The sequence below is a fragment of the Aphelocoma coerulescens genome (genome assembly GCF_041296385.1).
Source record: "Aphelocoma coerulescens isolate FSJ_1873_10779 chromosome Z unlocalized genomic scaffold, UR_Acoe_1.0 ChrZ, whole genome shotgun sequence".
NCBI classification, from domain to species: domain Eukaryota; kingdom Metazoa; phylum Chordata; class Aves; order Passeriformes; family Corvidae; genus Aphelocoma; species Aphelocoma coerulescens.
This window is the reverse complement of record NW_027184085.1, coordinates 14,595,711-14,620,727: the sequence shown is the minus strand read 5'-3', so window position 1 is coordinate 14,620,727 and position 25,017 is coordinate 14,595,711. Positions and strand designations below refer to the sequence as shown.

The 25,017-nt window shown below is 41.4% G+C and overlaps 2 protein-coding genes across 4 annotated transcripts in view; one reads left to right on the top strand and one right to left on the bottom strand.

Moving 5' to 3' along the window:
- Nucleotides 1-80: 80 nt before the first annotated feature.
- On the bottom strand, nt 81-15,295 carry RIMOC1 (RAB7A interacting MON1-CCZ1 complex subunit 1). Of its 3 annotated transcripts, XM_069001618.1 has the most exons (7): nt 15,225-15,295; nt 5,712-5,893; nt 3,034-3,134; nt 2,490-2,651; nt 1,970-2,101; nt 1,656-1,770; nt 81-511 (listed from the first exon to the last, which is right to left on the bottom strand). In XM_069001618.1, the coding sequence occupies exons 2-7, from the start codon at nt 5,764-5,766 to the stop codon at nt 222-224; spliced, it is 855 nt and encodes a 284-aa protein (XP_068857719.1). In that variant the 5' UTR covers nt 5,767-5,893; nt 15,225-15,295; the 3' UTR covers nt 81-221. The 3 variants fall into 3 exon arrangements, with proteins under 3 accessions (XP_068857719.1, XP_068857717.1, XP_068857718.1); XM_069001616.1 differs by lacking the exons at nt 5,712-5,893; nt 15,225-15,295 and adding an exon at nt 3,652-3,728; XM_069001617.1 differs by lacking the exons at nt 5,712-5,893; nt 15,225-15,295 and adding an exon at nt 3,652-3,728 and having other exon boundaries at nt 2,505-2,651.
- A 2,243-nt stretch (nt 15,296-17,538) lies between these two features.
- Nucleotides 17,539-25,017, top strand: part of OXCT1 (3-oxoacid CoA-transferase 1) — an 83,833-nt gene continuing 76,354 nt past the window's right edge. The window contains exons 1-3 of the mRNA XM_069000793.1: nt 17,539-17,751; nt 21,272-21,380; nt 22,707-22,797. Coding sequence (XP_068856894.1) covers nt 17,680-17,751; nt 21,272-21,380; nt 22,707-22,797 — 272 coding nt within the window. The 5' untranslated portion in view covers nt 17,539-17,679. The remainder of the gene's footprint in view (nt 17,752-21,271; nt 21,381-22,706; nt 22,798-25,017) is intronic.

Here is a 25,017-nt window from a genome sequence, read left to right as displayed (position 1 = left end):
CCGGGCCGCAGCGGGCCCAAGGGTGGCTGCCGCAGCCGCTCCCCAGCACTGCACCGCACTTTGCACCGGGAGTCCAGCAGTCCTTTGAATGCGCGTTTTTAATGCAACGGAAGTATACATTTTGGTTGGAAAAAGAAAGTAAGACACGGAAGCAGAGACAACCTCCTTCAGTGTGCTCTTACGTCACAAGTTTTCTTCTGGCACAGACAGTGCAGTGGATCTTAGTTGTGGGACTTCACAAAGTAACGCAGCATTTGTTTTGCAGTTGTTGTGTTCCACCCTTGACCTTTTAAGGGTCCCTCACATACGGCCACATATTTTGTTAACATGTTTCTGCCCGTTTCTTGGAAATCCAGCGATAAGCTCTCTGATCTACTGCCCAGGTCACTGCTGGACACAGGATCTATTGACTCAAGGCTTTGCTGCTTCCCTTCTCCACAGTGTTTCAGTCCCCAGTAGCACATTTCTCCACTGTACATCATAGCCAGTAAGTGAGTGTCACTAAATATACCTGCAAAAATAATTTAGATCAAGTACTTTATTGTTCTGCAATAAGCAAGTACACAGCTTGTTAACTTTCAGTAACACTGGGGGGAAAAATTCCAAAAAGACAGTGTAAGTATATAATTATATAAATATATAATGCCCAGAAGAAAACCTAGATCAAGACCATGCTCATTTCCCTGTCCAGTTTTGCCCTCCATAATGTTAAAATCTTTTAAGATTGCCATATAAATATTATTTCTGTAATTTTGTTTGCCTATTTATCTCATAGAATTTCAGTATTTCTTTACAGTCTGTTTAGCACAGGCATGACTGTACATACTTACTTTAGAATATTTCTGTGCCTCCCACAATTTAAGTCTAAAAGATACTGTCTGAGGTCATCTTAACTCAGGTTAACCAGCAGCAACTTTAGTATTTGAACTGAAAGGCACATGTGTGTCTTTCACAAAAAGAAAAATCCTGCTAAATAAATCCTCAACTTGGGTTTGCATTATAGAGTATACAGGAGCAATGCCACTTTCAGACGAAATTAAGCAAGATGCTCCATCCCACTAGTCAGAGTAGAGCTGTTTTTGAGTATGCTCAACATGGACACTGAGTCCTCAGCACCAGCTGTTTTACCTTACAAATCCCCTCCTACTGCATCACCCTACCTGTATCACACTGATGCAGCCTAAGATCCTCCTTTAAATGCTCAAAAGGAGTGAAACCTATGCAAAGCTAAATAAAGTGGTGACAGAGATAATTTGCCAAAACTAACCAATTCTGCATATAGTTTGTACCTGCGTGAAGTCTGTAATTGTGTTTGTATCTGTGCTGCCCTAGTACTAGAAGGGAAGACCAGTATGTGAACCTCTGGCACCCTCTGCAGTCATATTCGTGCCTTAAACATCTGTCAATTCTGAATTGGATGGTTGTAAAATACTGTGTGTAAACACTGCCAGAGTAAAACACTGCTGTGCATCAAATACTCGTTGCCTCAGTTCACCTCCCTCCAGTGCACTCATAAACACCAGGAAAATGAGTGTCAGGTCTTGAATACAAATTAAGTCAAACAATAAAAACACGCAAAAAAGCATTGCATAAAGCAGTTACTAAGAGCAGTGGGTTGTGGGGTTTTTAGGAGTTGTTTTTTTGGGTTTTTTTACCTTCACTGAGTAATGTAGCAGTGTCTTTATCTTGAAGTGAGACGTCTTCGTCTAGTTGAAGAGGGCATCTAAAGCTAAGCATCTTCATCAAGTAATGAACTCCATCATTAAGACACTGAGTATGGTTAAAAATTGAGGAAAAAACAAGTTCCAGTTAAATTAATGATAGGCAGAAATAATTCTTTCTATGAAGTCCCCAAAATCCTAATTAAAGAAAAACAAAACAAAACAAAACAAACAGCCATATTTTAAAGTGAAGAGTCAAACTTTAAAGCTGTATTCACAAGCTCATAGAACATTTTCATCTCCTTTACCTTTTTAAATGTGGCAATGTTTTCTTGTAGCCATTCGCTCCTTTCTTTTGCTGTATGGCAATACATGTAAAGCAGGGCTCCTTTTCTCCAGTAAAGACATTCTAACAACTCTGCACCAAGGATGTTGATGGGCTGAAATAAAATCCAACAAACTGGTCTAAGACAGAAATAAACCAGAATTATACCTATGCACTGTCACAAATGCAAACAGTGTGTAAATCTCTTACTTTAGGGACTGTACTTGACAGCAACACGCAGAGAGACAAGCCTAGCCTAACCTAACACTGTAGGTGAAATGGAATCATTATTAACTGCCAGTGGAATCATGAGATGTTAGCAAGGGAAATTCTGAGCACAAAAGATATTTCAAACTGTATTTTCAGGAATCACTATTTAAATACCAAATAGGCTTGAAAATGTTTTTTTAATGCATTTTTAATGCAAAAGTTCTGCCCACAAGAAATACAAACACTACTATTCCATTTCAGATTTTTTATTTTTAAATAATGAAATAATTCACCTTCTGGCTACTCACTTCTTCATTTATGCTGCATTCCCTCACTAGGTCTTCTGGTTCTGAAAGAATATAAATAAGTTCTGTAAGTTTTTGCAGGGAAGATTCTTCTGGAAAATCTTCATCCACAAGCTGGTTTTCCTCAAAGTATGTAATGTCTAGAACAGCCTATGAAAACAAGAACATATACAAAGTAGAAATGCTACCATCAAAATAATCAAACGGTGGAGTGTTGTAATTTAGAAAGCTCGTTAGTTTATAACATATTACAATTTAAAGATTTTTTTAACATTTAGTTTACAAAAGGTGCAAGTTAGAAGTATTGAAGGATTGGTAAAGCTAAACCCCCTCCTGTCCCTGAAGTAAAAGCATAATTATTAGTGACTCCAAGTTATCGAAGTCAAAAGCAGCCCTGTGCTTCACAGACGCTCACCACGCTCACTCAAGAAGCAGCGATGCCTTTCTGCTCCACCCTCTTATTACACCAAACCCTCTCCCACACCCTACACAGATTTTCTTAAAAGGGAATTTGATGTCCATAATAAAGTACCTGGGTATAGAGCTGAAAAAGCGTGGATGGATGTTCTTTCCCTTCGTTGCAGAGGTCCTTCAACTTGTCCAGAGTAGCAGAGCCTTTCGCTAAGAAGGTATCTGAGGGAAGAATACAATGCCCCTTTAGCGCTGATGAGCACTCAGCAGGAGCCTTACTCACTCTCCTTTTCCACGTGTTTTTATCCATCCTTGGGGCACCTACAAGAGCGGCTGAATAATACAGAACTTGAACAGGCCGGTCATCCTGTCAGACCGCACCTTTCACAATTAAGGCCACCCGCGGCCGGTGGTCTGATGCTCCCAAGCGCACACGCCGCCTGCGGACATGTCCTACCCCGCCGCTACGGGCCGCCCGCTGCCCGTGCCCCGGTGCTGCCCGTGCCCCGGTGCCGCCCGTGTCCCGGTGCCGCCCGTGCCCCGGTGCCGCCCGTGTGCCGGTGCCGCCCGTGTGCCGGTGCCCCGGTGCCGCCCGTGCCCCCGGTGCCGCCCGTGCCCCGGTGCCGCCCGTGCCCCGGTGCCGCCCGTGTCCCGGTGCCGCCCGTGCCCCGGTGCCGCCCGTGCCCCGGTGCCGCCCGTGTCCCGGTGCCGCCCGTGCCGCCCCCGCCGCGCCGCTCACCGCGGGCCCCGGGCACCCCGAGCCGCCGGCCCAGCGCCGCCACCCGCGGCCGCAGCGCCGCCACCGCCATCGCCGGCCCGCGCGCGGCCCCTCCGCGCAGGCGCAGCGGCGCGGAGCCGGCGGGGCGGGAGCGGCTCCGGCTGCGGCTCCGGGGGAGCGGGGCCCGCGGGCCCGGCGCTGCCGCCGCCGCCCTGCCCCGCCCGGACACCCGGCCCGGGACACCCCCATCCCACCCTGCGCCCACTGACGGCTGGGAGTGCAGTTCTGGGGTTGTGTGGGCGTGAAAGGTCTTTCGTAACAGACGCGCGTGGCGTCTGCAGAACCCTGTGTGTCCTCGGGAAGAGTCCCTAGGATGACCCTGTGTTTACAGAATTTACGGAATCAATTTACAGGTTGGAAAAGACCTCTGGGTCCAGCCTATGACCAAACACCACCATGTTACCAGATCATGGCACTGAGTGCCTCGTCCAGTCTTCACTTAAATACCTACAGGGACGGTGACTCCACCACCTCCCCGGGCAGCCCCTTCCAATATCTCATCACCCTCTCCATGAAGCAATTTGAAACAATATTCTGTGAAATACTTGGTTAAACAGTATTATGTCCAACCCAAACCTCCCATGGCACAGTTTGAGACGATTTCTTCTCTTCCTGTCACGGGTTGCCTGGGAGAAGAGGCCAACCCCCACGTGGCCACAGCCTCCTTCCAGGCAGTTGCCGAGAGTGTTTAAGGTTTCTCCTGAACCTCCTTTTCTCCAGGCTAAACACCCCAGCTCCCCTAAGCTGCTCCTCACAGGGTTCGTGCTCCAGACCCTTCCCCAGCTCCACTGCCTTTCTCTGGACACACTCCAGCACCTCAGTGTCTTTCCTGAATTGCAGGGCCCAGAGCAGGATTTGAGGTTCAGCCTCACCAGTGCTGAGTACAGGACAGTCCCTGTGGCCACACTATTGCTGATCCAGGCCAGGATGCCACTAGCTTTCTTGGCCACCTGGACACACAGTGGCTCATGTTCAGCTGCTGTCACCAGCACCCACAGGTCCTTTTCCGCTGCAAAAATTTTATTGGGGTTTTGCCTCTTATCAGTTGATGCTTTCCGCCTCACTGCAAAATAGGTGTTGCCCATAAAACAAACTGAAACAAAGGCAGCAAGGATCAAACCCACACTTACATTTTAATAAAGATTTTTTTTAAACTACATTTTAGTATTATTTAAAATGCAGAAGTACAGCTTTGAAAGTACAGTTAAATCATCCTGAAACTATGTACTTTTGGTTAGAGAAATGAAGCACTTGCTTCAACATTTTGTCCAGCAATACCCTTCATGAACTTCATAAATAATAAAGAGCTTCCATGTATGAGGGAAAACAGTAAGTTTTCCTTTTATCTTTAACAAAATTTTGCTATTATCTGACAGTCAATCATAAAGTATTTTATATTGTCTAGTTATAAAAGTGCTACATTCCACTATATTGTTTCCCTAGCCTTTTTCATCTTTTTACCTGCCTGGAAAAAGCTAGTACCTCAGTGCCTATTACAGTAAAATAAAACAAACTTACACAATATTCAGAATGTTGTTAACTTGAATATTTTAAAAGAATAATTAACTAAAGACATTTTCTCCTTTTGAGATGATAAGCTGTTCATTTTGTTATTGACTGTGTTCCACCAAACCAACCAACCAACCAACCAACCAACCAACCGGCTAACCAACCAAAAAAACCCCAACCAAACCAACCAACTAACAAAACAAAAACCCATCAAACCCCATCCCCACAGGAAAAAAAAAGTGTCATTTACTGGAGTACTATAGAAGTGAAAATCTGTCTACTTACAGATAGTAAAATATTTTGCTGTTGTGTATCTTATGTCTTATGAAAAAAAAATAGAACATAAAAAGCAAAATTGTGTTTTCTTCCCAAAATGGTTTGATTTATAGAAGAAATCAGTGTTTTGATCGGGTAAGTACTGTTGTTCATTCCTGCATAGTTGATAGTCAGATACAATTTTTCATCAAAGGAACAGCTCTGTTAAGAATACCAAAAGTATTCTGGTAGCTTACCTGTGAGTGGAGGAGATGGTGCTTCATGCCTTGAGTGAAATAAAATGCTTTCCATGTTGTCAGCTTTGGGCCTGAAAAAGGCTTGTGAGATTGAGACATCCCCTTCTCTAGATCCTTTGCTTGCTTGGTCCTTACTTCTTTTCAATCCCCAGGTATGATTTAAGTGTTGCTTCTTCTCAGACCTAGTCAAGTGGGCAGGTGCATCAGCCTTTAATAGTGAAGGAGATGTCACCCAGCCTTCAAGATGTCTCCCATTAAAAAAAAAAAAATTAAAAAGCCCTGAACAGCCTAAACCAAAACAAAACACCAAATGGTTGTATGTTAATGCATTTGGTAAAATAAGTGGTATTTTGTATTTCTGTACTTCAGGCACTGCTGCAGCTTACTTTAGTTGCACCTGTTTTAAAAGCTAGATGTATATGTAGTCACTATTTTCCCAGAAATTGTTACCCACTCTTTCTGTAAATATCCAGTGAAATCGGTTTTGACCTTATCAGTTGCTGAGATGGAACAGGTGTGTTTCTGTTAATGCCAAGCTGATAAAATAGAAGCTGCTACAAAGGTTAAAAAAGGGGGTGACACATGCTTCTCTTGGAAGATTTCTAGTGTTTGGTTTTTTATTTTCCGCAACCTGATTTTATCATGAAATATGTGGGGAGCAGAAGACATCCCTAGTGGCATTTTTCTTGTCATTTGTTTCTCTCATACTCTGCATACTCCCACTGGGAGCTGGTTTGTGAGGGACAGGAAAGACAGGACTTCTGGGCAGCTAACTGAGAGACTGCAGAGCATGGAAGAGGAGCTGGGCTGAAGCGGGTGGGGTGCTGCCTCCTCACTGCATTCGGCAAGGGCCCAGGAAGCCTCTGCCTCTCTCCTGCCTGGATTGGCCTCTGAACAGCCTCGTGCCCGTCCCTTCCTCAGGCTGTATTCCCTTGGGCACTAAACCCCCAAGCTCTATTCTGTAGTTCATGGGGCTGCTGTGCTGGCCTTTTCCCCACACCTTGCAAAGTGCTTTGGTCTGAAGACTGGTGAAAGACAAGGTGTCCGATTATTTGAGGGAACAGTGACCTCAATTTCCTTATTTTTTGCTTTTGCTTAGAACCTGTTTAAATAAAATCCCTCTCAGATATTTCAAGGAGAGTGGCCCAGTGTGGGGTGTGCTACCTCTCACTGTTCTTCTCAGAGCTTGGAAAACTTAAAAAGCATTCAAATTTTTAGACCTTCGCATGAAGGTGCATCCAATGTATTTCTCAATATTTCCATGTTTAAAAAGAAACACTCTCTCTGAGTGACACCGTAAATTATGTTGAAGCAAAAAAATGTTTCACTTCGTATCTAGGGAATGGTTATGATAAAATGATCTCTGGTGGAGGAATTCATGTGGGATTTGTGCTCTTTCAGTGCCTAGGGCTACCTGTTTTTAAGGCTACTGTTGCCAATATGGATGGGGTAAGGTGTTTAGAGACATGCTCTATTCCTAAATTGATGGAAGAGTAACAGAAAGAGTGTTGTGTGTCAACAGTGTGGTTGATGGAAGAGGGAAAGCTCATATGATTTTGTCTTTCAGAGGCACTGCCACAACTGTTCTGATGTTTTTGGTTAGTATATATCTGTGTGTATGTGCATATATGTATACGTAGTGCAAATGTAAAATAGATTCTGTGGGTTGCTACAGTAGATTCTGTTGCTTCTTTTCTTCAAAACACATGCTCTTTTTGTCCTTGTAAGATGGGTGCGTAAGTGTGTATGCTGCTGGAGAACAGGCTGGTTGTAGTGATACACTTGGGAATTATTTTTGCCCTGTGGTATTCCTTCAACACTTGCTAACTGCCCTGATATATGTAACTGTGAAACTGTGCTAGCCTGACATCTCCAAATACCTGAAAACTTTGAACATACTAGAATAAGTAATGTCTTGGATACACATAGTTACTCTGCTTTAGTAGCTCTGTGACATCTATTATTTATATTGAAAGTTAAAGAAGTAGTTCTTAAACACAAGAGAGTTGTTCCTCTGTGTATTTAATGTTATTTAAACTAGGGAAATGTCTTTAGCTTTAATCAAAACTACAGTATTGTCTAAGAAAAGCAGATTTGCACACCAGAGGTTGATAATTTTTTATCATTATTAGCAGCTTCAAGACTTTTTGAGTTGTGCAGGTTGTGCAAATTTTCTTGAACTGTAACACTTAAAATAGGTAATATTTATAATAAGATCATACAAATTCTTGGGGAAAGTAGCCAAGAGAGAAATTTTGGCAGGCTCAAATGAACTGTATATATTCATAGAATCACAGCATATCTCAGGTTGAAAGGGACCCGTAAGGATCTCCAACTCTCTAATGTCCAACCTGAACTTCCCATGATGCAGCTTTATTCCATTGCCTCATGTCCTGCTGCTGCTGGTGACCAGAGAGGGAAGATCAGCACCTTCCCCTCCTCTTCCTCCTTCACCTGGTAAGGAAAATGCAGAGTCCTGGGAGGTCCCCCTAAGACTTGTGACTGCTGGCTGTTTTGATCTCTGGAAAGAAAGCTAACTTGCTTCCAGAAAATTAGTACTCTAACCAGAGATTATGAGGCCTGATGATCACTGGATTTCTTACTGCTTGCTTTGATTATAAACTGACTCCTAATGTTAAAAAAAAAAAAAAAAAATTAAAGAGGGGAAAAAATGGTTATGTGTGGAACTGGAAGTAGTTCATAATGGAAAAAATTAATGGAATTATAGAGATAGAAAAAATTAGATCAGACCTGATCAAACAAGACTCAAAAGAGATTAAACTTGACCCTTATCTAGCAGATTCCTAACAGTTTTAGAGTCTGTGGTCAAAACTGTGTTTAAAGCTAACAAGGATGGTATCATGGGTGTTACTACAGATGTATTCAGCTAGTTAAAGCTTGAGTCTGTAGCAAATAAAGAAAGTATAACATGCTTCAGGTCCTGTAGAAACTGGCAGAAATTATAAGACTGTATTTGGTACAGCATCTTAGAATGACACTGAATTACTATGATTTCAAAAATATATGCCTTTATTTTGCAAGCATGAATAATTAGTTGAGGAGTAAGAAGTGTAGGTTATAAAAATACTTGAGAGAAACTAAATTTATTAAAATGTGTTGCAGAATATTTGGTCTTCCACCTGTCTTTCATCGCTGTATTGTTTGAGGTAGATATTTCTGCTCTTGAATATAAGCAAAGTAAATATTTGTATTTATGCCCAGAAAATATGAAACAGAGGTCTTTATTTATTGTATGTGAGCTTCATGCATTTGTTGTAGGTAATAATATCTGTAATAATATCTGATGGTCAACAGTATGGTAATCACCTGTCAGACATTCCTCAAGTTCAAAAAAGGAGATGTACGTTCTGCCTCTTTCACTTTGTCGCTTTACAGTTACCAGGGAAGGGCAGTAAAACTGGAAATTATTGAGTAATGCTGAAACAGTGGAAAATAGTTACCAAGGATTTCCTTCTTGTCTGTGGGATTAAGGACTATGAAATGATTTCCAGAATCTAGAGTCATATGGAATAATGTCATGGCATTATTCATAATGTCATTATTCATGACATTATATAGGACAGTATCAAATTCAGTCAGTCCTCTTAATATTAGGCTGTGTATTTACTCTGAAATGTATTGAGTTCAGAGCATTTGATGTCCATATTTTCAATGCCAAATGTAGAATCAGAGAGTAAGTGTGATCTGTAATGCAATTTTAACTTTGTTGTCAATATATGTGAAATATATTTATTTTGGAGAGGTATGTGAATGCCAATGATTAGTAGAAATTGCAGGTGTGTCATATTTCTGTTTGCCTGATCTTATATGGATGTTCTTTCTTCTACCTGCTTTCTACTTTGTTTATAGTTCAGGTGGTGCCCTGACAAAATATAAACCAGCTGCTTTCTTACAGCCTGCTACTGGCACAGCGTGGTACCAGAATCAAAATAGGTTCTGAATATAGAAGGTGATTTAGCAGTTTGATTTCTGGTTGTTAGAGTGGCATGCACTGAACTTTGATGTTGGAACTGCTCTCTGCTAAAGTGACTTCCCTAGAAGAGAGAAGCATTAAAGACTGACTTACAGGAACTTCTTACTGTTTGAGGGAGATCTGAAGCAAGTTCTTTTCAAAATGGAATCATAAATCTTCTGTACAATCTCCTATAAGTAATGAAATGGTTTACTTTCAACAGGCAAGGAAACCTGAGTTTTTCTATTACATGGTTAATGAACAAAGAATGGTGTGTACTCTGTATGCCTTCATCCAGGGGAATGCTGTGCCAGCCACATAATTTATTGGCTTCTATCAGTGTTGCTCTGGGAGAACTTGCATACATCAGTCTTCATCCTAGTCTCCAAATGTTACAGATCACTGCGTTTGTAATTTATGGTATTATTTCCCAATTGACTTAAAGCAAACACAGAAGTAACGTTCTTTAGTCAAACAGACTCTTGTCAGTTACTGCATGTTCCCATCTTTAATCGTATTAATTCTTGAATCATGTGCTAGTTTGGTGTGCAATGTCAGCTCACTTATTTGGCTGAATGCTGCCCGTTTCTTGCACAGACCTAGTGTGCAGCTGAATCATCAAGCTGATCTGAATGTCTGTAAAATGATACTGTAGCTTCCTTCTGAAACTGTTCTGTGTAGCGCACCCTGAGAGAACCTTTCTTTGGCTTTTACTGAAGTTTTTTGCCTCTGTAAGAGGTTTTGTACAGTTAATTCCCTTGGATCATAGCAAAATCAAATCCACTAAGTGGGGTATTGTATTAATCTACATAGCACTTAGCACTAAAGTTTTTATTGTTCTTCTGGGCTTTGTCTTGAGGAAAAAAAAAACCCAAACCAACCAATCAACATTCCTGAAAGGATCATGCAATGGCTAAGAAAAAATGTGTATGGGAGGTATACACAAGACAGGTGTCATGCCTTAGTCTGGCAAGCATTACTCTTGGAAGAAAATTAGTTTAATCAGCTGCTCTGCTCTCTTGCCCCTTCTTCCTTCTTTGAAGTTGTGCTTACATGATTGTATCTTTCACATGAATGTGGCTGGAAGGCTCATCTGTGTTAAAAGCCTCCTTACCCCTTTTCCAGTACTGCAGTTGGATGTTCAGCCATGCAAATTGATGCACTGTTCTTGCTTGAGCAACAAGTCCCTGTTTGTTGTACGTTAAGTGTGGAGGAGGATGGGAAGTGTCTGTGGTGTTCTGGTTGGCTTGCTGGAAATCTGCTACTTGTAAGTGTGACTACCAAGAGTACCCTCTTGAGCCTATGTTCAACTAAATACCCCATCTTTCGAAGTAATGAGAAAATAAATATAAACCTACTGATTTTGAAGACCTAATCTTGTCACAGGTAATTCCTCTGTTACAGTCCACAAGTGCTGAAGTGGCAAACTATGATAATGATAATCAAAGTTTTACCCTGTGAGGTAAAGGAAAAATCCAATATTGTTGACAAATTTTCTGATTGCTGTTGAGCATAACTTTCAACCTAAGTGAAATTCTTCAAGTGCTTGCTTGAACTTATTAACAATATAAATGTGCTATGAGCACAAATCATCATGTTTATCACTTGGATAAACGATCTAGTTATGTGAATTATACATTCTAAAATTAGGTAGGAACCTTGAGACCTTTTTGCCATTCCCATAGTAATTAGTTTCTATCAATTTTTGCTGGTTACCATTGCTACTTAATGTTCTGTATGCAAAACTTTGTACAGAGGTAGCGCTTTATTGGGGCCTGCTAGTCTTAAGTGAGGACAGGCATTGGTGCTGAGAAGACAAATGTCAAAGACCTCGAAGCCATTTCTGTTAGAGAGTTCAGCAGGATGTCACGGGGTCTCACCAATGCACTCAGTATAGTGCAGCTTTTAACCAAGACGTCTCATGGAAGTGATGTCAGTGTAAAATGACTGTGTGTACTGAAGCTCTGCAAAACCTGAAAACCAGAGCATGGAAGTCTTCAGTGAGCAGTTAGGGTATGGCTTCAGACTGCCTGAAACAAACTATCAGGATCTCTGATTATATGTTTGGACATGGTGAAATTGAGAGCAAGAAACCCAAGAGCTTTGCAACAAGCAACTGTGTGCTTGTAAATGCAGGAAATCTGCTGCTTAGGCTTAGCAGGCTTCAGAGCTCCCTCTGAATGTGTATTTGTAGAACCAGTTTTAAAATCAGACAGATATACTTTACCAAAATCAGGGGATAGCTGAAAGAAAACATGATACTCTAAGACTAATGGATTCTAAGAGGCCTTCTAAAAAGATGGAGGAGTGAATTGTAGGAGTTCATTTTAAATTATGTTCCAAAAAAAATTAACAGCAGAAGTTTCATATTTTGCCATATATCCTGTGTAAAAGTTGTTATATCCCTTACTAATTCTGTTAATTTGCTTGTGACTGAGAAATGAAATGTCACAGTAAAGGACTGTCTGCTTTTAGATGTGCAAGTTTTGGACTGTTGAGAATACTAACCAAGCCATTGATGAGCTTCCCACTGTAAGGGGGAAGCTGTTCTGAACTCCAGACAGCTGATCCTTCTGCAGTTGGATGGACCAAAAGAATCAGGCAAAAAAATTAGCATCCAAAGCAGATGGACGATGGATGGGCACTTGGTTTTGTCAGTGCATGCATAGAATTGTCTCTCTTGTCAGTAGATGATAAAGTAATTACAAGGGTTTAGATTACATGCATGAGTTTGCGTGCTAGATTCTTGCAGACAAGAAATGGTGCTTTTCAATTAAGCTCCACACCCATAAAGTAGATGGCAAAGTCCAAGTTTCAAAGAGGAAACCACAGTTGCAGGTGAAACCTGCCGACCAGGCAGGTATTGCCTTTTTTCATTTACAGCTCTGGCAGCTTGGCCCTGTAGTCTTATTGTATAGCACTAGCGAGGTGTGGGATAGGCTGTGTGCATGTGATCTGTTTACTATGTACAGCCTCTGCAAAAGAATCTGCATAATCTTATTAAGGCTCTGTATTTGTTTTTATATGTTGTGTATCAAACAGAAGGAATAAAATTGCTTTGGTAGCAGTCTTACAAAGTCTTCCTTGGTTCTGTTTTTATGGTACATTCTGTTGCTCTTGAGGTTTGTTTGAAGGAACCCACTGCAGCTGATTAATGTTTGCATTGCAGAATCCAGAAAAGCCTGTTAAAGCAGTGCTACCAAACATGAACGGACTGGCCCTGTGACAGCTGCTCAGGATTCCTGCTTACAGTTTCTTGTTTCCGTAGCCACTTCTGCTATGTTTACCCTTACAGCACCATTGGTATGGAGTGTAAAAAACCTCATTCTTTCAGTTTTACTAGAGGGTGTGGGGGAAAAGACTTTTCTGTTCTCTTGCATTCTTGCAGCAGATAATTCCTGGCAAATGTGAGGGGTCAGAGGGTAGTAGCATTTTCTGAATCGGAATATATATATATATATATATAAAATTATAATTTTATATATATATATATATAAAATATATATAATTTTTTATATATGTATACACCATCCTCCATAAATATCAATACACAAACATATGGAACTTGTGCAGCTGATGTCTGCAAATATCTGCTGAATAGGCATTTTGGGTTTTCCTCACTCCTGCTGTAAAGGAATGATAAGTCACTTATCCTTTCTCCAGAACTATTAGAATACCGACTGTCACTGTCAAAGGTTATTTCACTTAACTTATTCAGACAATATTAACATCAGTTACTAAATGAGGAATATATAAACGTGAATAGAAGTGCCAAGGATCATGCTGAGTAACAGACTTTGTGGTTCTATTTAAAGAAAAATGACACCTTATTTTAAGTGCTGTATAATTAGACCTTGTAAGTGCTGTGGTTTTGAATTGAGATGCAGCATTTGCAGTGGGGAGAAAGTTTGAAGTTTTGTCATTTTTTTTAAGACTACCAAATTGCAGTAACAACTTAACTCTTTATTTAACTGCTGCTATTTCAGTGGCTACTTCTCAAGTGCTGTCAAGGTTAATAATTTGCTGCGGTAACTTTAATTCTCGAATTTTGCCCAACTATAAAATATTCTGTGGCTTCTAAGAAGTTCTTCATAGTTGCTTGTCTTAGCTTGTAATAATGATATGATAGTCTGACAAGATATAGAAGCTTCTATATAATTTATATGAGAGTAGGACATTCTACCTAAAATATGAGTCTAGTATAAGGAAAACTGGACAAGTGTAAAACAATCAAAAAAAAGTCCCCTAAGATTGTTTTTCACAAACCTCATCCAGTTAGTGGGGTTTTTTTGTTTGGTTGGTTTGGCTTAATATTTTTCAGTTTTATTTTAAATTTTTAAATTAAAAAAAAAATCTTAATTAGATGAGCTCTAGTATTCTACTACAATATTCACTGTAACAAAAATGTTTGAGGATTTAATATCTGCTCAAGAAGTCCTTCAGGGATAAAGAACTGCTCTTGCCAAAGGGATGTTGGTTCTTCCTTATTATGTAGCTTCACTATCCTTTCAAAGTTTGGTATCCCTCTTTACCTTAAGATTAGGATTATAAAAGGAAAGTTAGCAAAGATATTCCTCAACAGGTCCAAGTGTTGTTTCCTTCAAAAACCTTGGCTCTGTGCTTCTCTCATTTGCTTTACATTTCCATAACCATCTAGAAAATGGCTTTTAGGGTTTGGAAGGTTTTGTTATTGCTTGTTTGTTTTCCAATTGAATTTTGCCTTTGGTATTTTTATTTAATTATGTTTGAACTTTCATTTGTCAAATCCCTTCTGACTTTTAACATGTATAGTTTTAGTAAGACTTGTAAATATTAATTTTTCATTGTAATGACCTTCCTTTCACTGAAATCTTGTTAAAAAGTTGAAAATTTAAGTTTTCATGGCTTGCTAGTGTGATCATTAGTCATGTAGGTAGCAGCCCTTTTGTCTTTCCCTAGTTACTTACATATCCCGTAAGTGCTATGAGTTGATCCTTAAATTGTTGAATGTATTGCACGGAGCTCATAAGTGTTTTCATATTCTCACCATACTTATAACTATTTAATGCCTTTAGATCAGTATCATAAGTTTTATATCCTCCCTTTGTTCATTTTCCCTGTAGAGCTCTATTGTCACAGGAATGTGAGGATGCCATGAAATAGTGCTTCAGTTTTCTTTGACTTGCCATCCCATATCAAGGGAATCAGGTTCATTGCACTTTTCAAAGATGAGTTGCAAGTGCTCTTAAATTAATAATATAAAAAATACTTTAGTATTTTGAGTAGCAATCAAAAGTACCTAACCACCAAACTCTTGTTTCAGAACTGGGACCTATTAACATGTTGAAGGTACATTTAGGTGGTGTCTCTGTGTTCTAGTTGCTGCATAGTTAAATGACCTTTCCCTTCTCTGTAGCTCCATATATGGTTTTCATGCCTCACTAACTGAATTTTCCTGCCAAGTTCCAGTGGGTCTGAAAGAAAGGTAAATTTAGCTAAAGCCTAGGTCAAGTACAAATGAATTTGAGAAAAAAAAAAAATCTAGAAACAAAGTTCTTTACCTCAGAATGCCGGTTCCTGCCCCTTTGCAGGTAAATCAAATCTCCGAATGATCTGCTAACTCTTTGATGGCTTCTTTGGGCAATATTATTTCACTGTAGTGTGCTGACTTTGACATCTTATGCTTGGTAGTAGTATAAGTAAGCTGGTGTTATACAGTGTATATAATGATTAACCTGTAGTAGCTCCAGAATGTCTACCTGCTGACTTGTTTTGGGCACCAAGGGCTCAAAACTCTCCTCATTTGTAAACGCTGTTGAATTTGGAAAGTGTTTTGACTCACATTTACTGCGGTCATGTGACTTATTTCACTAAAGAAAATAAGATACTGAAAAAGTCTTGCTCATTTTAGAGACTTGTTTCACATTGGGTGCTTAGTTGTAGTTCTTGTTGTGTGAAGAGCTTTAAGACATGTTAAAGAAAAAGTTGATCTACTGTCCTTTCTAAGCTACTCCAGAACAAATGATTTTGTCTACTCTTTCAGTCATGTTTGGAGCTTTTCTATGCCAAAATAAAATGCTTGCAGTCCAAAGAATGTGAACTTTGCAATTTTTTCAAAAATTAGTTTTACATAATCTGTAGCACCTGGTGAGGAAAATTTAGTTCATAAACTAATTTATGTAAGTAGAATAACCAGTTTTGCATAATAGATGTTCCAAGGAGGTATTTGTACTCATCACTATACTTACTGCATGCAGTTAGCCCCCTTCCTTCAGTCTGCAAGAAGGAACGCTATTGGAATCCCAAATAGTGCAAACTCTATGCAAAATAAGTGCTAGCTGGATATATAACAAATACTCAACACTGAACTCTTTGGTAAGTTCTAGAGTGCACACTGCTGGTTCAAAGAAAGATAACTTACTGAACTGAAGAGAATAAACTTTCTTTAGACAAGTTTTTCTTAAGGAATTTACTTGTTTATATGAAATTTAGGTAGAACCAAGGTTCAGAAATCCAGTCCTGTGAAACTTTTCTACTAATGCTTAGTCCTGGAAGAATACAAGCTGTGCTGTTATTTTGGTTTTAGTTCATTATGCCCCCGTAATTTGTAGCTTTTTTCACTTGGAACTGCCCGAGACTTAACTGACTAGCTAAATATGGTGAATAACTAGAAAAAAAACCAAAACAATTGAAAACCTTCATGACAGTGAAGGTGTCCCCACCACACTTCACTGGTATCTTCAAGGTTTGCCTGTTATGTGAACTGTAAGTACAGGAACCAGCACCTTTTAAAATGGTTGTATAAGAGAATGGCATGCCACAGGCCACGGTCACCACCAGGTAGGCTCTGAATAAAATGGACAGGTTGTGCAAGAACACTTTGTAGACAAGCAGCACGCTCTGAAGACCTTGTTTTCCTTGTAACTTACCCTTCTGCATGTTGATTACCACAATGGCAAATTAGTGAGGCTGGCAGCTGGGTTGGAAACAACCTGGAAACAAGACAAAGGTCAGCATGACCTGGCAGAAGTGTGACCTCCTGTCATGTGTGTGAGGAGAATTTCTCTTTTCCTGTCTCTAAACAGCTTCTCACATTTTTTCTGTGAATTCTTCTGTTGCATTGGGCATCGTTAGGGCATGCACTGATCATGTGAGGTATTTTTAGAAAGTGTAAATAATAGCAGAGGCATGATTTGAATTTTCCTTCTGGCAGCAGCAGAAGAACCAGCAGTTCACATCATGTGGCTGCTGCTTCAACAAGTATACATCTATTCTAGTAACATTTTCCCACCTAAACATAGCATCCCAGATGGGTCACCCTGAGGACTATGCACTGGAAACTTGACCACTGAAAGCCTCTGCCTTTTCCTTAATTCTCGTGATGCTAGCCCTTGGTCACAAAGTAACAGCACAGAAATTTAAGCCACCTTAACTTCACAGGGGAAACAGATGAGATTGCACATCTGAGTTGTCCGTTTGTGGAAAATCGTGTACAGGAAAACAGGGAAAAGGAAAGGAAAACAGGAACAGCTCTTGTTTTCTGAAGTGATTGTAGCATTGTAACACTGAAGCGCCGCTGACTGATACATTTTGCCCACCTGTGTTTTGCGCGGGTTCTGAGGGGTTTTATGAACAAAACCGCTGACGATGGAGCGGGGTCACTGGTAGCTATCAGTGGGGGCTGCTCCCTCCCGTGGGACAGCGCCCGGGACGGGTTGCGTGTGCTCGGCAGCCGCGGGGCGGCTGGACAGCTCTCCCCGGTCCCGGACAGGGCCGGTGGCCGAGGGGAGCCGGGAGCCGCTCAACCCTCCGGTCCCCCTCGGTTGGCGGCCCCGCCTCGGGCGCACCGACGTCAGCGCACGTCAGGGCCGAGCCCCTCGCCCTCCCTCCGCCCGCGGGATCCGCCGTCCCGCCGCTCCCGCTCCCCTCGTCCCGCGTTGGGCTCCCACAGCCGCCGCCCCGGCCCGGCCCGGCCCGCGACCCAGCTCCGCTCCCCGAGAGCCGCGCAGCGCGAAGATGGCGGCGTTCAAATTCCTCCTGGCGCCCCTCGGCCGCCGCATCCTCCTCCCCGCCGCGCACAAGGCTGAGGTAAGGGCGGGGGGCGGCGGGGAAGGCGGGTCCGAGCCCCTCCGCCTGGCCTTGCCCACCGGGAGACCTTGGCGGGGAGCCCACTCGCGGCCGTCCGCGCCGGGATCGGCCTGTGTCACGGGGGGTGACCGAGCCCCGGGTGGGCGGCCGCCCTGCGGCCCCGCGGAAGAGGCTTCCCGCCCCGCGGGGAAGCGATGGCTTTGTTCTCGAGGGGTTTGTCCCGCGGGAGCTCCGCGGGCGGCGGGGGCGAGGAGGGAGGGCAGAGAGCGGCCCCGCTGCAGGCCCGGGCCCGGCGGCGGGTGGGGATGCGGTGACCTTGAGAGGCTGGCACGGAGAGTTGATTATGAGTTTTTTTTGTCTTGTTTTTATATTTAATTTTTTTTTAAAAATTTAGTTCCCCATCATTTCAGAAGGCGGCATAGTTACAGTGTGTTACTGTGTATTCCCATGTTGCTCTCACCGCCTTCTCGCCCGGAGGTGGGGAGCAGGTGTGCGGAGCTTGCTGGCAGCCCCGCCATCTACCGCTTTCCATAAACGTGTGCTGTGCAGCCGTGCAGCTCCCTCGCTCGCTTGCTTTGCCCTTCCTGTAGGAAGCTGCCGCCAAACCTCGCAGATTTAATGGTTTGCAGCCCACATGTAACCATAGCAAAGTTATTTTTTGTCTCTTCGTCCAGAAGTGCCTCTGTGGCTTTTCTTAATTTATTTTAGTTGAAAAAGCTCACCTTCTCATGCCTGTGTTTCTGATATCCTTACGTACAATTCTTAACACTTTCAGATTTTGTTTTACTAAGTCATATTTTTGCTTTTCCAGATAATTTACTTAAATTCTGTTGATTATTCTAGGAGCTTCATCTGTCTCCATGTTACTTTCTTAAACCTGCCAGAATTGCTGCCGTTCCTGAGATCTTAGCTTGCTGCTTTGGTGTGCAGGGAAGCATAGGTGATCCCTGGTGCCTCAGGTCCCCGAAAGCCCATTGCTCTCAAATGACAGGGTGGGTAGGAAAGGGACTGAGAGGAACATATTTAGGATAGAAGGGCAGATACACTCATTAGAGGCATCCAACCTGCAAATGCATGCTTTTGTAACACATGCTGCTCTGTTCACCAGTGTAGCACACGGGAAGATTAAAGAAAAGGTACCACATGGCCTCTGAAATATTTTCCTATGCGTGGGTACAGGGACACAGCAGAGGCCTGGCCTCCCTCCAGCCCTAGCCCTCGAGCCTTCTTGCAGCCCTGTTGTACTGTGATTCCCAAGGCTGCCAGCACTTAACACTCCTCTGGACCTGCTCTGATAGGTCCATGTCTTTCCTGTTCAGAGGACCCCAGAGCTGGATGCAGTGCTCCAAGTGGGTCTTGCCAGAGTGAAGCAGAGGGGCAGAATCCCCTCCCTCCCCTGCTGCCCACGGGGGGCTCTGGATGCAGCCCAGGACACATTTGGCTCTCTGGGCTGTGAGTACTCATGGCTGGGTCATGTCCAGCCTCTCACCCACCAGCAGCACCTATGAGTCAATGAGTTCTTCTCCCAGTCTGTACTCAGGCCTGTGATTTCCCTGATGCAGATGGAGCACCTTGCATTTGGCCTTGTGGAACCCTGTAAGATTCCCATGGGCTGACTTCTTAAGCTTGTCCATGTCCCTCTGGATGGCTTCCCATCCCTCAGGGTGTCAGCTGCACTGGTTAGCTTGGTGTTACCTACACACTGGCTGAGGGTGTACTTGATCTCTCTTTGTCATTGATGAAGATACTAAGCAGTTGTGGTCCCAGTACCAGTCCCTGAGGGACACCATGCATCACCAATATCCATCAGGACTGTGAGTCTTTGACCACTCTGCTCTGGATGTGGCCATCCAACCAATTCCTCATCCACCAAATCCATGCAATCAAATCCATCTCTCCAAATTAGACAAAGGTGTTGTGGGGAACCGTGTCAAAGGCTTTACAGAAGTGCAGATGAATCCATAGCCCTTCTCTTGTTCACTGATGTGGTCACTCCCCCATAGAAGGTCACTAGGTTGGTCAGGCAGGACTTGCCCTCAGTGAAGCTGTGTTGGCTGTCCTAGATGACCTCTTTGTCCTCCATGTGCCTTAGCACAGCTTCTAGGAAGATCTGTTCCATGATCTTCCCAGGCACAGAGGTGAGGCTGACAGGTTGATAATTCCTGGGATCCTTCTTTTACCCTTTTTAAAGATGGGCACAATGTTTCCCTCAGGGAAGTCTCAAGGGACTGCACCTGACTCCATGACTTTTTGAATGCCATGGATCAGTGGTGAAACATTCATAGTATAATTTAGCATGCAGAAGGCTGTTGTAGTTTTTCTCACATGACATTGTTTCTTATGACCCACATACTGACTTTTTATTGAGCCCATCAAAGCAGAGAAACATCAGTGTTTCCACTGGGAAGGAGGTAAGCTTCCATTCAGAAAGGTTTACTTAATATTCAGTATAAACTCTTACAGGTTTAATTTTATAAAGAGGACAGCTTGTGTAATATTGAAACTGAGCCAAAATTGTTGCCCTGATTGTAACTGTAGGTAACTCTTAAGGTAACTCTTCAGGGAAGAATTGGACTATTGTCTTTAAAATGTGTAGATTACCTTGCTGATTTATTAATTCTTCTCCCTCTTTCACAATATAAATTTTTCACTTTGCTATCAAGCTAGAAGTTGAAACACCAGTAGGTAGTACTTTAGCTTCCAGATTTTCTGAATTTATTGAGACTGTTTCAACATAGTGACTTAAGTGTCAGTTTTTCTTCTGGTGCCCGAACAAATGCTTGCGTAGTATTAATGCATTAATTATTAGTGGTAAATACTTAAAGAGAAAAAAAGGTAGATGTGACCTAAGGACATCATGGTACATGCGTAAGTTGTGATGACTACTGTGTAATGGCTTTGCACTGTGAGGTCCAGGTTTGGGGGTGGGATTTGTATTGATTTCCCTCTTGTCCTCCATATTTCATGCATTCCTTGGAGTCTTCTTGATTCTGAGCTGTTCTTCAACAACACAGGGAGCTCTAAGACTGCACGAGGAAGCTGGGGGAGGGTTCACTGGGTGGAAGGGTGTCCCTGCTTACCATACTGCCAGTACAATGCTGTCCTTCCTGTTGTTCCTTGGCTTCCACTCAAATTTTGTGGCAGTGTTGTCGTTCTTTCAGCAGTTTCTGTTTATGTTTAGTGTCTGGATGTCTTTGAAGCTCATGTAGCAATATATAGGTTTAAGAAGTCTGTGGATGGCTCCAACTCGTGCTGAGGAATTGCATTTGTAAACCTGTTCTCAGAAAGCCACAATTTGTCAGTAATTCAGGATGAAATACTCTTGTTCTGGAGACCTGCACTGTATTTCCCTCCCTCCTCCCCACTGCCCCCCCTCCTTCCCCCTCTGCTTAGTATTTACAGTAGCAATATCTCTTTTTATCTATTTCCTCCCCTATCTAGCTAGAGGCATGGTCTTCATTAAAAAGCTACTGTATAATGCCTTTTGTTCATTCACTTGTTAATTTTATTGTTGTTGCAGATTTGTGGATGCTACTTTTCTACCAGCTGTCATCGCAACACCAAATTTTACACTGATCCTGTTGAAGCTGTAAAAGATATACCCAATGGGGCAACTATACTTGTTGGTGGTAAATATTTAAATTCTTTACGGAAGCAATCATATTATGTCAATAAGATGCTTTTTACTCATTTACCTTCTTTTTTTTTACTGTTAACTAATTTGAAAATCCATGGAATTCCATGTTTATTTAAACAAGTGGTTTCCTACTCTGCTCATGAGGGGTATACTCTTTCAGTGAGAAAAACCAGGTTGTGTCACAGGGGAAGAAGCCTCAGAGAAATAATTAGGTTTTTTTCCCCACTTGCAAAAATTGGACTCTATTTGTTTGAATCCAGAAAACAAGCTTGGGTATTTTCAAGATAACATTGTTATTTCACATGGTGAATAAATACAAATTGGTTTGATTATTTTATGTTAGCATTCGCTATAGCCTTTGTCTGCCGCCTTTCTGGGTCCCTGTGACCTTGAACAAATTACCTAACCTGTTTCTGTGTTAGGAAGTGAAGATAATACTTATCTGTGTTACACTTAATGCTTATGTGAGGCATTTCCAGAAGAGTCAAGAAGTTGTGTCATACTAACTTTCACTGTGACTTGAGCTTTTGGATATTGTAGACGCTTTCCACAATTTCATGCTGTTCAGTCTGCATTAAAAAAAAAGTGATTTATCTATTTATTAGGTTGTTTTCATATTGCAGAAGTAATTAATTGTAAAACATGGGAAACTTCAATGGAGATATGTAATGAGGCAAAATTCCTTCTGCAGGAATTTTGAGGTTTTGTTTGTTTCTTTTTGTTGTTGTTATTGCTTGAAGAAAAGAAGATTTGAGGCCAAGGTAGGTTGGCCTTGATCTCAGGGGTCTTTTAGAACCGAATTGATTCAGTGGTTCTGTGAAAAGGTAGTGCTTGTGGTGTGACATAGTGTTTCATTTTAGGTGTACTGAATTTTTGCATAATAGGGTGTGAGGCACTTGTGCCTCTGTGGAGATCTAGATTACTGTGATTCCAGTTGGACATCTTCCCAAGGGTGTTCAGACTCCCAGATTTTTATCACCTAATTACAGGCTAAGGTGTATGGTATGTGCAGCAAAGATAGGAAGGTTAAGTTGGTAGAAAGAGAAGGAGGAATAATGAGTACAGGGTTGAGGACACACATTAGGAGCGCTTCCCCAAAGGCCCACTCTGATGGGTAAACAGCTTTCATCCAAACTGGGAAGTATCTGGTGAGTGGGAGATTCCAGTACCAGGGGTAACTCTTTCCAGAAATGCTGATTTATTTAATTGACTAAACAGCTTATTCTACTCAGAAAGGATTTTTAATTCCCATACTTCTGAACTATCTGTGTTCTCTCAAACACTTGTTACATAATCAATTTTCTTGTATTTTGTGTAGGTTTTGGATTGTGTGGGATTCCTGAAAACCTCATTGGGGGTTTACTGAAGACTGGAGTAAAGGGAATAACAGCAGTCAGTAACAATGCAGGGTAGGTATTCATATGTCTGTGGTTTAATAAGTAGAGACTAAAGATTCCAATTATGTGAAAATGCTGATATATATGAAAAAATCTTTCTTTTCACCATCATAATTTTCATATTAACAAGAAAGCTTGGTTTGAAAGTGTTATTTTTGGAAGGAGCCCAGGAAGTTCAGTACTATATGTATACTCAACTTTTTCAGGGACCAGTTGTCATGCTGTAGAGAGTTGCAATTATGTTACTATAAGTATTTATATTTAAATTTATATATATTTAACTGGTTGACTGTAACTGGAAAGTCTAACTTAGATACTTTAAATGAAGTATCAATGATTTTGTGTGTGTGTGTTTTTATGAAGTTCCAAATAGGGACATATTTTTTTAAACTCAGATTGGTGCTTTCTGACCCTTTTACTGTATTCCTGTTACTTTAAAAAAACTCCAGGCAACACAGAAACAGTGGAGAATATCTGCGATGAAAAAATGGAGAGTCTCTTTAATGGATCTTGAAATTTTTGATTTTTTTTTTTTAAATGTTTGCGTATTAGGAAATTCCTGTGGGGTTGGCAGTGAGAATACTTCTTTCACGTATAATTTCTCAGCTTCTCATTCAGGCTAGTTTTTACACAAACTGTTCATAGTAAACTCCACAATACCTAATGATCTCCATATAGAGAAATAACAGCCACTTCCATTGAAGTGCATTGATAACAATATAAATGAAATTGAATAAAAATATTAATATGCAAAATATGAATTGCACATTCATTGGATAACAGATGATTTTTATTAGTATTTGGTACATACACAGTCAAACTTAAGCTCCTTAGAGTCTTATGGGAAACAATTTCTGCTGGATGATAAAAAGGAGAAAGAGACAAATAATTTTGAGTGGAAAGATCAAGCACTAGAGATCATTAACTTTCCTCATAGCCTTATTTTTTAATAACGTGCATATATTTGCAGGTAGAGAGATTGCAGAGGTGTTCCTGAGGGGGGGACAAAAGTTTGAAAATGAGAAAAAGTGGAAAGAGGACCGCTGTGGAATAGGATAAAAAAAAGACATTTTGCATTGTATTCTGAGTATAGTTGGTGATGTTATAGGTTAGAATTGATTTTTATTGAAATAATGTTAACTTTCCTGAAAGTTCTTTGGATTTTGAGGCTGAAGTGATTTCTGTAAAACTCTTGGTTTCTGGCAGGAAAGCAAAATTTAATTCCTGTTTTCTTGAAACTAGTTTCCCATGAACATTCATGAAAACCTGGAGAGTTCCTCACAGAACAGTGTAACAATTTGAAAATGCTTAAGGGCATCTAGAGTTTTTTTTTAAAGTCTAGTTTATAAAAATACAAGTTTTACTCTCCTGTTGAACACTGTAATTTAGTTTGAAATTTAATTAACAAATAACTGCTTCATCTATCTTTTTATTTACTGTATTACTACTGTTACAGTTTGGTAGTGTTTGGGAGCCAGGTTAAAACACAGCTGTTGTCAGAAATAGAGTCAGAATTCTCATCACGGCAATTGATACCATTTCTAATCTTCTAATTAGCATGTCAAAAAGCATGCTTTTCTAATACCATGCATCTTCTTAGCATCTTCTAATACCATGTCCAAAAGTATAGTGGTATTATCGAGTATTGCAGCACTAATAAATGCCTTTATGACTGAAGCAGCACAGCAGTCATATACCCTGCAGCAGTCGTATTCAAAGGGTGAATTGTTCTTGTAACCTTGAGCTGTCAGGCACTTTGTGGGATGAGTAATTTCCCACTTTCAAATTGCCATATGGTTTAGTGTGCTTTTCTTTGGTGACCTTGTGCTGAAGTTGATGCCTGGCTATGTTTCAGTTTCTTCACTGCAGCTGCTTTCTTTTCTCCAGCTCTTCCAGCCAATAGGAGGTAATTGGTTGTGGTCAGGTTTTCTCATCCTGCAGTGGGGTTAGCTTGTAACTGGAGCAGGGAAGAGCCAAGTACATAGACAGACAGCCTATTCTGGACAGCAGTGCAGTTACATGGATTAAGTCACATGCCTTTCAATATGCAAGAACCACGGAATGTGCTACAGAGCTATCTGTTTATAACTAAAATAGCAGCAATGGAGACAGTGGTTCACTTACATCTAAGGGAAAGCAGTAATTAGGAAGTCCTGAACCTTCTTGCCAACTTTTCTAGCTGGAAACAAGGTCAGCAGAGCCTAGAAATGCTTAGCAGTGTCCGGAAATAAC